Here is a 12,641-nt window from a genome sequence, read left to right as displayed (position 1 = left end):
TTCACGTGTTCGTACCGAACCATCTCTGTTCAGGACCTCCGTTTTGGTGCACGTGTGTACCGAATGCAATAACAGGTAACACTAGACTTGTTTTATGTGCGGAACATTTTTCAAATCCCACACAAATATAATAACTGGCAGACCGCAAGTTTGTTTAGCAAAGCCGCTTAAGGTGAACCCCCTTTTCATTTCACCGCCACTACTTTTCCATTACTTTTCTATGCAAACACAAGCTTGACGGACTTGTTTGACCATTACACACATGTCTCACATCCTTGCAGCATTTTGTGTACTGTTACACCACTAGTGTCCAAAAAAAGTTATCTACTTGCCCCCCCAATGAAATAATTTCCAAGTATACAGATACATAAGTTAAAACCAATGGCTGCCAGCAGTGTTTGAGGGGTGAGTGGCCCTACAGTTTGTATTAGAGTCCCTAAAGCAATACGTCTGTGCTAAAAGCTGAGCTGACCCAGAAACAGCTTGATAATTCTGTAATGATGGAATTATGAGGTGCCTGCTGTAATAGCCACACAGTGTGACTGATGTTTATAATGGTACAAGACAAATTAAATCACATGAGTCATATCACTGAAATACATTCACTGTTCTGTACTGACTAGACCTAGGCCGCATTTACATGTGGTATAGAGGGATTGCAAGTTTACAGGAAACAGAAAGCCCGATTGGTGAGCTTATCCGCTACTGCAACAACCTTAATTATTGAAGCGTTCTTTATTGTTTGTATATAAATAAAACTTGATTTTAGTTGGATCTGTTTTTCTGTCTTTATTTTTGCAGTGTTACTGTGATACATGTATGAATTATAATGTTAGGCTAGTAACGTAATAGTCGCATCTACTGGTATGTTAACATCAGGCACCCAGCACTGACTCTGTTGGTACTATTTTACACGCAACAACTACTTGGCATTTTGACTTACAGACACCGTCCGCTACTAGCATACAACACAATGCACGTCTCTTCTTTCTGCCTCTCGGTTGCGCGCGCAACCAGTTAGTGACGTCGCCGTGCAACCGGTCTATATGACCCTCGGAGACCCTTAGTGGAGTAAAGTTGAAGTTTTATGTCTTGCTACAGAAATAAACCTCTATAATCTTGTATAATAATTTTGTCTGTGTTTATTGCATATTGCGACATTTTACTTCCTCTGAGGTTTAAGCGGTTCTGGGTCAGTATGTCTACCTAAAAAAAAAATTCCAAAGTGTTTAGTGTAAATGCAGATATCGGATAGAAGTCACTTTTAACAAAAATCGGATACAGGCAACAAATTGGAAATTGGGCATCAAGATTTGCAGTGTAAATCCAGCCTTAGACGCTTGCAGTCTCTTTCTTTTTGCCATCGATAGTTAACTTTGCTGCTTATTTGCATAAAGTTAAAGCTCACATAACACAAGCTGTTTCTGCATTTTTTGATGTTAATCTGCAGTACCTATAGAGTAGTATTACATCCTTTATATCTCTGAAGAGTCTTTAGTTTAATCAGATTTATAAAAGAAAGATTAGCTTTACCGATTCTTTCCGATAACGTACGAAAAAATGAAGAAGGAGGAGTTACTACCGCGGAGGGGCGAGTACGAGTCATGCAACACTATACAACACTTATAACTTATGATTCACTACATGTTCGTGTCATTTATATAATATGCACGCGCCTATTTCCAACATAAGACAGATGTCTTACTTACCGCATGCAACTCATGACCCAGTTGGGACTTTTCAATGAAATCCAGCCCATCAAACACACACACAGGGGTGGTCGGGGTTTTCCGGGTGAAGTGCCCATATAAAGAAGTGATACGTATAGAAACCCCTGAAACGTCACCTAGACCTGTAATCGAAAAAAACTTTCCAAAACTTGTACGAACCCTGGAGAAGTGCATTTGGCACCGAAATACTCTGTAATACGCCCAATTGCTTTTTTGACACTTTGCCTACATTTAGCATGAGGAAACAACTCTATAACTGTGTTAATAAGTCAGAATGCATGAAATACCATTAAACCACCACTTCAAGGGTGCATCTCATTTCTCTGTCTTACCCCTTCCCCTCGGTTTTGCGCGTTCATGTGAGGCGAAGTGGCGTCTCAATTCTCAGTTTGATCAAGGGCTAGGGCCAAGGCATAGGGATACATAGCCCTTGAAACGAAGTGTGATAAGGACCACACTTGAAAGAGAGGGGTAAACTTTAACGTAGGAATTTCTCAGGAGAGCCGGCATAAAGATGTTTTATGGCTGAACGTCGAACTGTCAAGGAGTCGCACAAATGAAAGTAACTTTATTTTATGCAGTTTAATTGAGATATTATGACACTCATGTTTTATGATACTAAATAAAATAATAAAATGTTCAAGCGGTTTTAATTGTAATGTTTTTGTTTTGAATCGCTAGTTAAGGCGCTAGCTTTAGCAGCTAAGTTATGCGCTATTTGTTGAGCTCAGTTCACAACCTGAGACGACGGCATCTTCTTCGTTTATGTCAACGCTTGTCTGTTTATGTAACAGCCAGTTAGCGGCAAGGGAAGGTGACGCAAACGGTAATCGAGTGGTGTCTCATTTTTTTAGACGAACGATCTGTCTTACCCCTTCACTTGGTTTCGAGGGGCAAGGGGAAGACGAAGACAATGGGGAAGGCGTAAGACAGAAAAATGAGATTGGCCCTAAGCTTTGTTTATTATTTTAATTTGTTTTATCTCTTGACACGACCCACATTACATTTCTAGAAATTGTTGTTATAAATGAATTACTTGGTTGATACATTGCTGTAAATCACTGTGTGTGTAAACACAGCTTTACCCATTCTCTCTTTACCTCTTGCTCTCTCTCTTTATTCCCTCACTCTCTCTCTCTCTCTTTCTGTCATTTGTCACCAGATTTTAATGATGCTCTGCCTGCTTCTCCATTTCTTCATGATCACTCCTGACATGTTTTCTTTCCATTCTCTTTTCTATTCATTGTTTTCTCATCCATCACCCCCACCCCATTTCTTTTTTGACACAACCTGCCCCACTACTGTGTGTTCAGCGCCTTCTGTATGGTTCAAACAATGTCCAGGATGATCACACTTAATTGTATCTGCCAGATCTGCACTTTTAAAACGAAAGATGATGGAAAGGGTTCTCCACGATGCCATAGAAAAAAACATTTTTGGTTCCAAAAAGAACCATTCAGTCAAACGTTCTACTAAGAACTATTTCGTTTATACTTTTATGAAAATAATCTAAGGAACATTTATTCACTACAAAGGAATTTTATGAAACAGAAAGGGTTTGCAGATGTTAAAGGTTCTTTATGGAAGCATACAACCAAAAAAAGTTTATCTCTGGCATCAGGAAGCACCTTTATTTTTAAGAGTGTGATTTTCCCCAGAACTCATGCTGTCATAGGATGCTGGGTTTTGTGGATTTTGTGTCTTCTGGGATTTGGTTTTGAAATGTCAGCGTGAGGGCTGGGCAGTAAAAAGAAAAGGAGTCATGTCTAACTGTAGACTTTAGACTTTTCTGGGTATTTATTTGATTATTATACTTCTTTTGGATAGAGTTAACACATACCGGGAATTGTGTCTGTTTCCAGAAATCAGGTTTAATAACTCTGTACCATTTTAGCTGAAGATTTCTCAACGTTCCTGTTTGCCTTTTTGTAGCTCATCTGCTCTACTGATAAAATGTATAGCCTGACTACACAATAAGTCAATGCTGAATGTATAAATGATTGATTGTGTTTCAGGAACAAACATTACAATGTGTTAAAAGCCAGGAGTAGTTCACTTATTGGTTTGCACGATATTAAAGTCAGGGTCCCCGCGGGTCCTTAAAAAGTCTTAAAACGTCTTAAATAAAATTTTCGATTTTTAAGGTCTTAAAATGTCTTAAAATCTGGAATTTCCTCTAAGAAGGTCTTAAATTTCATGTCAGACTCATCATCCAGTGTTTCCCATACATTGTTATATTTCATAAATTTTCTATATGTATTTGTAATATTATAATTGTAATATTTTAGTATTGAAACAGCTTTATTCATTGTTTCGAGCGCTCAGCGGCGCCTCTCTCGTGTGCGCGTGCTTTCTCTCTCTCATCCTGCGTCGTGTAGCACCTCACACATGGCACGTGGGGGAAGGAATTAACAGTTGGCAGTGTTTATTCTCTCATATTTTATATATACGCGATCTACAATAATACTTTTACTTTTAAAAGCGCTTATAGCACAACAAGACGAGAAGAGCAACGGTAAAGCTCTGCACTGCATGAGACACACAGGTAATGTAGCCAAAATCACCTCGTAATGTTATATCAGCTCTTAAATGTAAATATATGGTGATATTGTCAGAAGCGTTTAGCTATAAATCAGGATTTAAGCAGTAAGTAACGTGGTTGGATTAAACACGAGGGTCGTGTCATTGGGTCGTGTTTAGTCACTATTTTTTAGTCAGTAACCCTATTTATATACACAGGCTCTCAAGTCTCACGCATTGACCGTGAGACACACGCGTTTCAGTCAGTTCACACGCCACACCTTGTATTTCTCACGCTGAGAAGTAAGAAATAAATTGTCCTGCTATATTTAGAGGTGGAAAAAGTAATAAAATATTGTACTCAAGTAAAAGTAAAGTTACTTTAATAATATTTTACTTAAGTAAAAGTAAAGTTACTTGTCTAAAAATCTACTCAAGTAAAAGTAAAAAGTAAGTCATTTTAACTTTACTCAGAGTAAAAGTTACTTTTTTTTACAGCGGGAAGAGGTGGAGGATTCTAGTATAGTTCAAAAACGACAAGGGAATATACATCTTCAACTAGTTGTGTTTAATTTTAGGAACATCTTTACAATGAACGTGCAATAACAAAAAGTTATTAAAATAAAAAGCTTTTTTAAAGTAAGAAACATTTATGGAATTGTTTAATGATTTTTACATGTGAGTTATGCACTTTTGAAGGTGGTCAGCAGCTTGTAAATACAATCACTAGTAAGATTGTAATTTATGTATTGCTGGTAACATACATTATTTTATTAAACTATATATAGTTTAAATGAGCATATAATGAGATGAGTGCCATCTCTATATACATTTGACACGTTTATTATCTTCTTACTTCCCTGACCTGGGTACCTGATGATGACCTTTTTTCTTCTCTCTCTCTCTCTCTCTCTCTCTCTCTCTCTCTCTCTCTCTCACGCTCTCTCTCTCTCGCTCTCTCTCTCTCTCTCTCTCTCTCTCTCTCTCTCTGCATGTCTAATGACCCGCGCATTCTCGAGGACGTTTTGAAGTTGTGTTTGACTTGACGCGAAGCTGCTAGACCTCGGAAGATAATGCGCATGGTATTAAAAACGCGTCTATAATTTCGTACTTAAGAGCATGAATCCTACCTTTCATAGGAATGAAACACTCGCTTCGCGTCAGTGGTCGCTTAAATATGACCACCAGGGGTTTCTTTTATAAGATTTGAACTGAGGCGGGTCTGCATATTAGCGCGCGCCTGTCTCGTCCGTCTCCATGGTTCTTTTTGCGCGTTCCCCCGAGCCCCGCCCATTTACCTCCATTGCGCGTCTTTATCACCTTGCTTTTTAAAATATTTTTTTACTCAGTAACGGATATGATTTAAAATGTAGCGAAGTACAATACTTTAAATAAAACATACTTAAGTAAAAGTAAAAGTACAGATTTTAAAAACTACTCAAAAAAGTAAAAATACACAAAAAAACTACTCAATTACAGTAACGTGAGTAAATGTAATTCGTTACTTTCCACCTCTGGCTATATTCAATAAATGGACGAGGCGCATGGGAGTTTTGTCGAGTTCAGCTGCTTTCTTCGAGTTTTTTAAGTGTGCTTTCAACTTTACGCAGCGCCACAAAATCGACACGCAGATGACATCAGGGTACCACGAGAAATCTTGCGAAGGAGGCTGATTTTAAATCGCTCTCGCGTTACTCTGATGTCATCCACTTGTCGTTTTTTTGCAGCGCCTAATGAAGTCGTTCACACAATGCATCCTACCAGGCAATCAAAAATAAACGAGAAGTTGTTTCTGGTGGTGATGTTATCCCGCTGCTAGCAAGTTCATTACTAACATGGATTTAACGGAGTGGAAGTTGGATGAGCAAGATCCGATGAATGTGGTAGATATAACCCACTTTTTAAGCATTTTGATTTTACGATTCCTGGACGAATTCATTGCCTTTGATCAAAGACAATGAAAGCTAATATTGGGGAATAAAGCCAAATTCGTGCTAAATTATTATTGATTCAGTCAAAAACTCCAACAGCTTTGCAACCAGAAGCTTTAGTTACCTAAAATTAGGAAAAGTACTAGAGGCTTCCTGAAATATATAAAATGTAACATTATTTTTGCCCTTTCATCATTAAATGTTCTGCAATACTGTATGTGTACAGTAAGCTCAAGTTAAAAGAGTACAATTCCATAATCCACGTAAAGTGCTCTATTTTCATGTACTAATGTTTTACCTAATATAGCCTACTTTTTTTTGTTCTTTAGTACATTAATATGAAATATGCTAAAATGTAATTTAAAAATGTATTTAGGTACCACTTGAAATAAATTTGAACTTTGTAATGTTCTGGGCTGTCCTCCATGTCTTTTTCAAAATGCTAAGAGGGCCCAGAATTTAGAAATTAACTGAAGTACCTTAAAGGCAGATTTTTACATACACAGTCAACCATGTCAGAATTGTTAGGCGAATTACCACTTAGTATAAAAGTAGTTGTTTTCCTGGGATGTGTCTTGAGTGTGGCTCAGGTGAGCTGTGCCGTGCTATGCTTCAACACACAATTCTGTGTCATGTCGCGCTGAAAAGTTTTCCTGTTTTTTATGATAAAGTCTTAAATTTTTATTTTAGAGGACTTAAAAAGGTCTTAAAAGTCATTAAATTTGCTGTTAAAAAATGTGCAGATACCCTGTAAAGCAAAGTGCAATAATAATGCTATATTATGGGTCAGATTTACATACAGCTTGCGCCAGTGCAAACCATCATTTTCGCGTTAAATAATGACTGTCAGGATTTACTAAAGACACGCAGTGGATAATTAGCGCTGAAAAGGTGTGATCTAGTTATTTTTGCGGCTGACCTTATTGCATTTCTAGGAGTTTCCCTTTCAGACGGGAGATGAGTATTTAAATGATTCCCGCAAAGCGTTTTACTAATGTTTGCGCGTGTTTTTACGCCGAAAAAAAGCATGTCTTAAATCATTTTGCACTTTAAATGGCTGCAATTGTAGCTGATAGGAGAAGGCTTGGCAGAGATCAGAGAGTGTGTGGTACAAGGCAGAATATTTTTTAACACGTAACAGTTTATTTGGGATGCCAGAGGAACATATTATTCAAAAATATTATTTGCCAAGCTAGTTATTATTTTTGCTGGAGGAAATAAAAGAAGATTCACACAATACCAGGTGTTTTAAAACTTCTTGTAAACCTTAAATTTTGTCCTCCAGTTCTTTTCAGTGTACTATGGCTTTGTTACAGTAGCTGTGATGTCCGTGGTGCTGAACTCAAGCGCATCAGGCTTTAGTAGATCAATCGCACCTCATCAGCTCTGCTTATTTGCGCTGCTCTTAGTAGATTGCGTTGGTCATTATGGAAATCAGCTGTTGCGCCTGTGTTATTTCATTTGCGCCTTTTTAGTAAATAACCCGCAGATATTACCACTCCCATCTGAGCATTTTTGGAAATGCTTTTATGCTAATTTGCCCTATTTAATAAATCTGGCCCATAATGTGCCATACGATAATTTATAATGTGCAATATGCTCTTTAGGATTGTAAAATCACTTTATATCTCTGTGCTGCTTGCACCAGTTTAAAACTGTGATTGTTCATAACTGTTTTAAGTATTTAAATCATTTAGTTATTGCAAACAATTGCGATAGCCTTATTGCACATTTACGGTATTGCCGTTATTCCGATATATATATATATATATATATATCTTGAACTCCTGAATGTTGTTCAAAATCTGTATGATTTATTTCTTCCACGAAACACAAATGTGAAGTAAAGTTTTGCTTTTTTCACACAATGAAACCGTACATTGACTAGAATCTTTAATATTTTAAAAAGGACACAGCACTATTAGGGGTGTAAGAATGTGACTATCGTGATATTTCGTTTGGAAATACTGTATCGATTCTCAAAAATGCAATATTGATATTTTTAGAGATTCATGGCAGTTGTTTCATTTGGAGTTTACATCTAAATGACAGCTTTCCTAAAATTATATCCTATTCCTAAAATATGAAATATCCCAATTTATTGCCACGCTTTACAGTATCGCAATGTATTGCAACATATTGCATAGCAACCCATATATCATGATACGCATTGCATCGCGAGATTCTTGCCAATGCTCGAAACACCATAAACTATTAAAAAAGCATGACTAGCTTTTGCTATTGTATTAGCTTTTATGTAATAACTTGTTTTAATAAAGCACAGAATTCTGAACTGGTTCTCTGTTGCTTTAAAGTAGCATATTGGTCTGTGTTTTAAGTACGAAATTGAACCCCCACTTTATGTGCAGTCTTGTAGCATTGAAGTTATCTGTGTCTTATCTTTCCCTCATATGATAAGGAATTAGAGCAGAATTTAAATTGCTGTATTTTCACTTGACATTTAATTGGCATTTATGATTGAAGAGAAATCTCAGCGTGTTTTATTCAAGGTGTCATACAGGATTCTTTTAACAAGAACGACATTAGCGTTTGCATTTCATTAGCATCTTTTACAGAATTCATTGGCAATCCATGGTTTCCTCTCTCATTCATCATCTCACAGCATGTGCTTTCGTCCAGGGTACAGTCTGACTGAATTCCTATTAAACAGTCCTTTAACATGAGTCCCAAATGAGGTCCGAATGACTATTCTGCTTAATAGCTTGTCGCCACAAGTAAATGTGTGTTAGAATGATAGAGTTGTGCATTATTTGATGAGTGGAGTTACAATGTTGACTGCAAATACACGTATATTAAGATTTAAGTTGTAATGAAATCAGGACATGTGCCTCCTTACAGTCCTTACAAAAATGTACCATGTTTTTTTTGTGGTGAAAGTGTAGTAACCATGTTTTTTTTTGGTGTATTGATTACTATTAGCAAAACCATGGTTTTACTACAGTAGCCATGTTTTTTGGTACCATGGTTAATTTTTGTAAGGGAACATCTAATGCTGTACTTGAAGAGGTCTCATGTGTTTGTGTAATGCTGTTATGCCATAGTAGAAGTTAAATGAATCATTACAGAGATGTTTTTCTACTTTGAAAGTGTTAAGTGCTTTAAAAAGAATTTGACACTTGAAGTTTCTGCATCAAAAATCCTTTGATAGTCCTCCAACCAAAATCATCAAAGAGAAAAAGTAAAAAATGAGTTGTCATGCAGATCAGTTTATTTTAACTTTAACTTCAAATCATTTCTCAGCTAAAATCTGCATATTAATATATGCTGCCTCTCTCTCTTTCTTTTAGATGGTGGCATTAGAGAGGCAGGTGTTTGATTTCTTGGGCTATCAGTGGGCTCCCATCCTTGCCAACTTCTTCCACATCCTGGTTGTCATCCTGGGCCTGTTTGGCACCATTCAGTACCGACCTCGCTACATTGTGGTGGTAAGTGCTGCTTTTAACTAATATTTAACTCAAATGTCCAGGTTAAATTTTAAAACCAAAATTGAAAGTAAAATTATATATTTTGCAAATTAAAAGAAAAATATTGTCTAGTAAAAGTCTAGTATATTGAGTTATCGTAAAAATAGTTATTGAGTTACTAATTATATCTAATATTTTTATTAAAAATAATAATAATAATAGTGAGTAATTCCAAAGTTCCTTTCAGTCTTGCAAGACTAAAGTCCTATCTACTTGAATGGGGAAAGACAGATATCTCTAAAATCTCATGATAAAATCACAATTAAACCACATATTTTCGATCAACATTTAAACCTGACATCAACTTTACCATAACTGGCACCTCACAGGAGTTCGCTGTATATGCACAATCAGCGCAACGTCATAGAATGTCTCTGAACAGGTTCACGCCCACTTTTCACTTTCATTCAAAATAGCGTATCGAAGCAACGTTCGTACACAGCCGGCAGGCGCAAACAACCCAAGAAATCACTCAGACCAAACATGTTGCGCAATTATCTGTCCACCCTGCCGGCCATAGAGCGCGAAAGATACATTAACATATTTAATTTGGTCAATATAAAACATGTCTCTTTCATTCTCCCAGCATCAAATTTGTGTAACAATGCTCCCCATTGGCCAGAGGTGTCTTACCCGGACATCTACTCGTACCTCATCGAGTCAACAGAGAAGCCAGTGAATTATTTTACTTCGTATTGAAAGTTACTTCGTGTTTATATATTATGTCTCTATATAGTACTGAGTGCACTTTTCCGTCCAGCCACAACTAACTGGCTTAGCGATATTTCCAGCAATCACTGGATGGCGTTGTTACACAAATTTGACGCTGTGAGAATGAAAGGGACATGTTTTTATATTGACCAAATTAAATGTGTTAATGTATCTTTCGGGCTCTATGGCAGGCAGGGTGGACAGATAAATACTCAACATGTTTGATCTGAGTGATTTCGTGAGTTGTTTGCGCCTGCCGGCTGTGTAGAAACGTTCCTTTGTTTCGCTGTTTTGAATGAAGGCCAATGGAGGGTCTGCTTTTTTATCCCCCAAAAAGGGGCGGTGACGAAATTTACAGTCAAGTTCCCGGATGTGCCGGTAGTCCGTATAGAGAATCATAAAATTTTATTGAATAATGATTGGTTCTTTTAACTGGGAGGCGGGACTTCCAATTGCCAGAGCTGCCATATTGTGTGTTGCTTAACATATTGTGCCCTATTTTAATGATCTAAGCGCATTGTCTAAAGCGCACGGTGTACAGTCTAAATAGGCGTGTCTGATTCCACTTTTGTTTATTTAACCCCAGGGAAAATGGTTTGTCCGCAAAGCGCACAGCCTAAAAGGGTTGTTCCTATTCTCCTAATGAGTAATGGGTGTGTTTTGGGCGTAACGTGCAATAAAACAAAGACAGTCTTAGCTCTCATCCCCTTCAAAAGCCAATTGCGCTGGCGCCATACCAAATTTGTAAACTGAAAAACTAAGCAAATGAAGAAAACCCCCACTTTAAGATTGATGTTAAAAATTGTGTTGTTTTCATTTGTATTGAAGTTGTTCATTTTTACAAATATGCAAGAAAAGGTGTGTGTGCTAAAAATAAAACGCTAAACGTGAAAATGATAATTGGGCCAAGTTCAAACTAGCAAAAGACACTTGCGTCGCACATTGCACTGCATAGACCTTTGCGTGTTTGCAAACAGAGATGACGTTTTTTTTGTGGGCGGAGCTCAACTGGTAGCAGAAAGTGACAGCTCTGCAATAGCGGTGTGAAGTGTTTTAGCATTAAACTGTGATTTTTATGGATCCGGTGATCTGTAGAAGTCTGTTTCCCCTATATTTCTCTTAAGTGTAATGTTTCTTGTAGCGTGTTCACCAAGTTACGTTTATTTTTCAGATAAATTAAATAAATAAAAATAAATTGCATATATGTTATGTATATATATTGTTCTTTATTGGTAAATCAATTATTTTTACAGTATGAATCACTAAAGTACATATAAGAGCAATACTCTCATGTATTCTATATAATATAATTTATTAAATATTTAATTATTTTCTTGTTTTCTATTATTTCTTCCTTATAGCCTACGTATTTGCTCTAAAACTATAATAAAACTATTATGTTTACATACCAATTAATTTGTATAGGCCTGTTTATATATTAATAACACTTTACATCATGTGTGTGTGCTATATTTATTAAGTATGTAAACATCATAATTTTAGAACAAACAGGAAGAAGACATAGGCTAAGATAGAAGGTAAAAAGAAGTAATAGAAAACAAAAAAATATGAAATATTTAATAAATGAGGATATTATTAATATTATGAACTCATTCAAATCTTTAATCCTTCTAAATAAATTATAAACGTAACGTGATGAAAACGCTATAAGAGACACATAGAGGGAACAGACTTGGACATAACACTGGAAATCTTCTCTAATTATTTTCTATTCAAATTATTAAAAGATTTCCAAATGATTTCATCACTCCAGTCTGTCCGGTTAAGGGCTTATTGCAACCGTAAACACTTACGTTTATCTTCAAATGGTGTCTTTGACGACGGTATACTATAAAAATGAAGGTCATCTTTTTTTGGTTTGAGAAATCTGGTTGGGAAATGGATGAAAGCTATGAAATGTCATTGGTCACAAAAATATGTTTGGTTTGTACAAACAACATGTAATATCTTATATCTTTTGACTTGCGGGTGAAATAGGACCAATAAGTTTTATGAGATGCACTCAATCATGCTAACCAACTGTTAACAACAGTCAGTTTGGCTTATATGCTAATAATGTTTTGCAGCCCATGAAAATCTGCTTACTGTTGATCAAAGAAAACAGTCCAGAGAAGCAAAACTGAGCTCAGTATAAAGCACTCACACCCTCTGGAATGGCCGTCACACTCAATGGCATTTTAATTCCCTAAATCTGCAACCAATTACCATGAATTAAATGATTATAGAGTCCAGATCCTCTCCGT

The 12,641-nt window shown here is 36.5% G+C and overlaps 1 protein-coding gene across 2 annotated transcripts in view; it reads left to right on the top strand.

Moving 5' to 3' along the window:
* The window catches only part of nkain4 (sodium/potassium transporting ATPase interacting 4), a 73,456-nt gene that overhangs the window by 21,196 nt on the left and 39,619 nt on the right, over nucleotides 1-12,641 (top strand). For both annotated transcript variants that reach the window (XM_055188563.2, XM_055188562.2), the window contains exon 2: nucleotides 9,490-9,627. In XM_055188563.2, the coding sequence (XP_055044538.1) occupies nucleotides 9,490-9,627 (138 nt within the window). The remainder of the gene's footprint in view (nucleotides 1-9,489; nucleotides 9,628-12,641) is intronic.

The sequence above is a fragment of the Misgurnus anguillicaudatus genome, chromosome 13 (assembly GCF_027580225.2).
Source record: "Misgurnus anguillicaudatus chromosome 13, ASM2758022v2, whole genome shotgun sequence".
NCBI classification, from domain to species: domain Eukaryota; kingdom Metazoa; phylum Chordata; class Actinopteri; order Cypriniformes; family Cobitidae; genus Misgurnus; species Misgurnus anguillicaudatus.
Note: the sequence above shows the minus strand (reverse complement) of the source record. Positions and strands in the feature narration are given on the sequence as shown.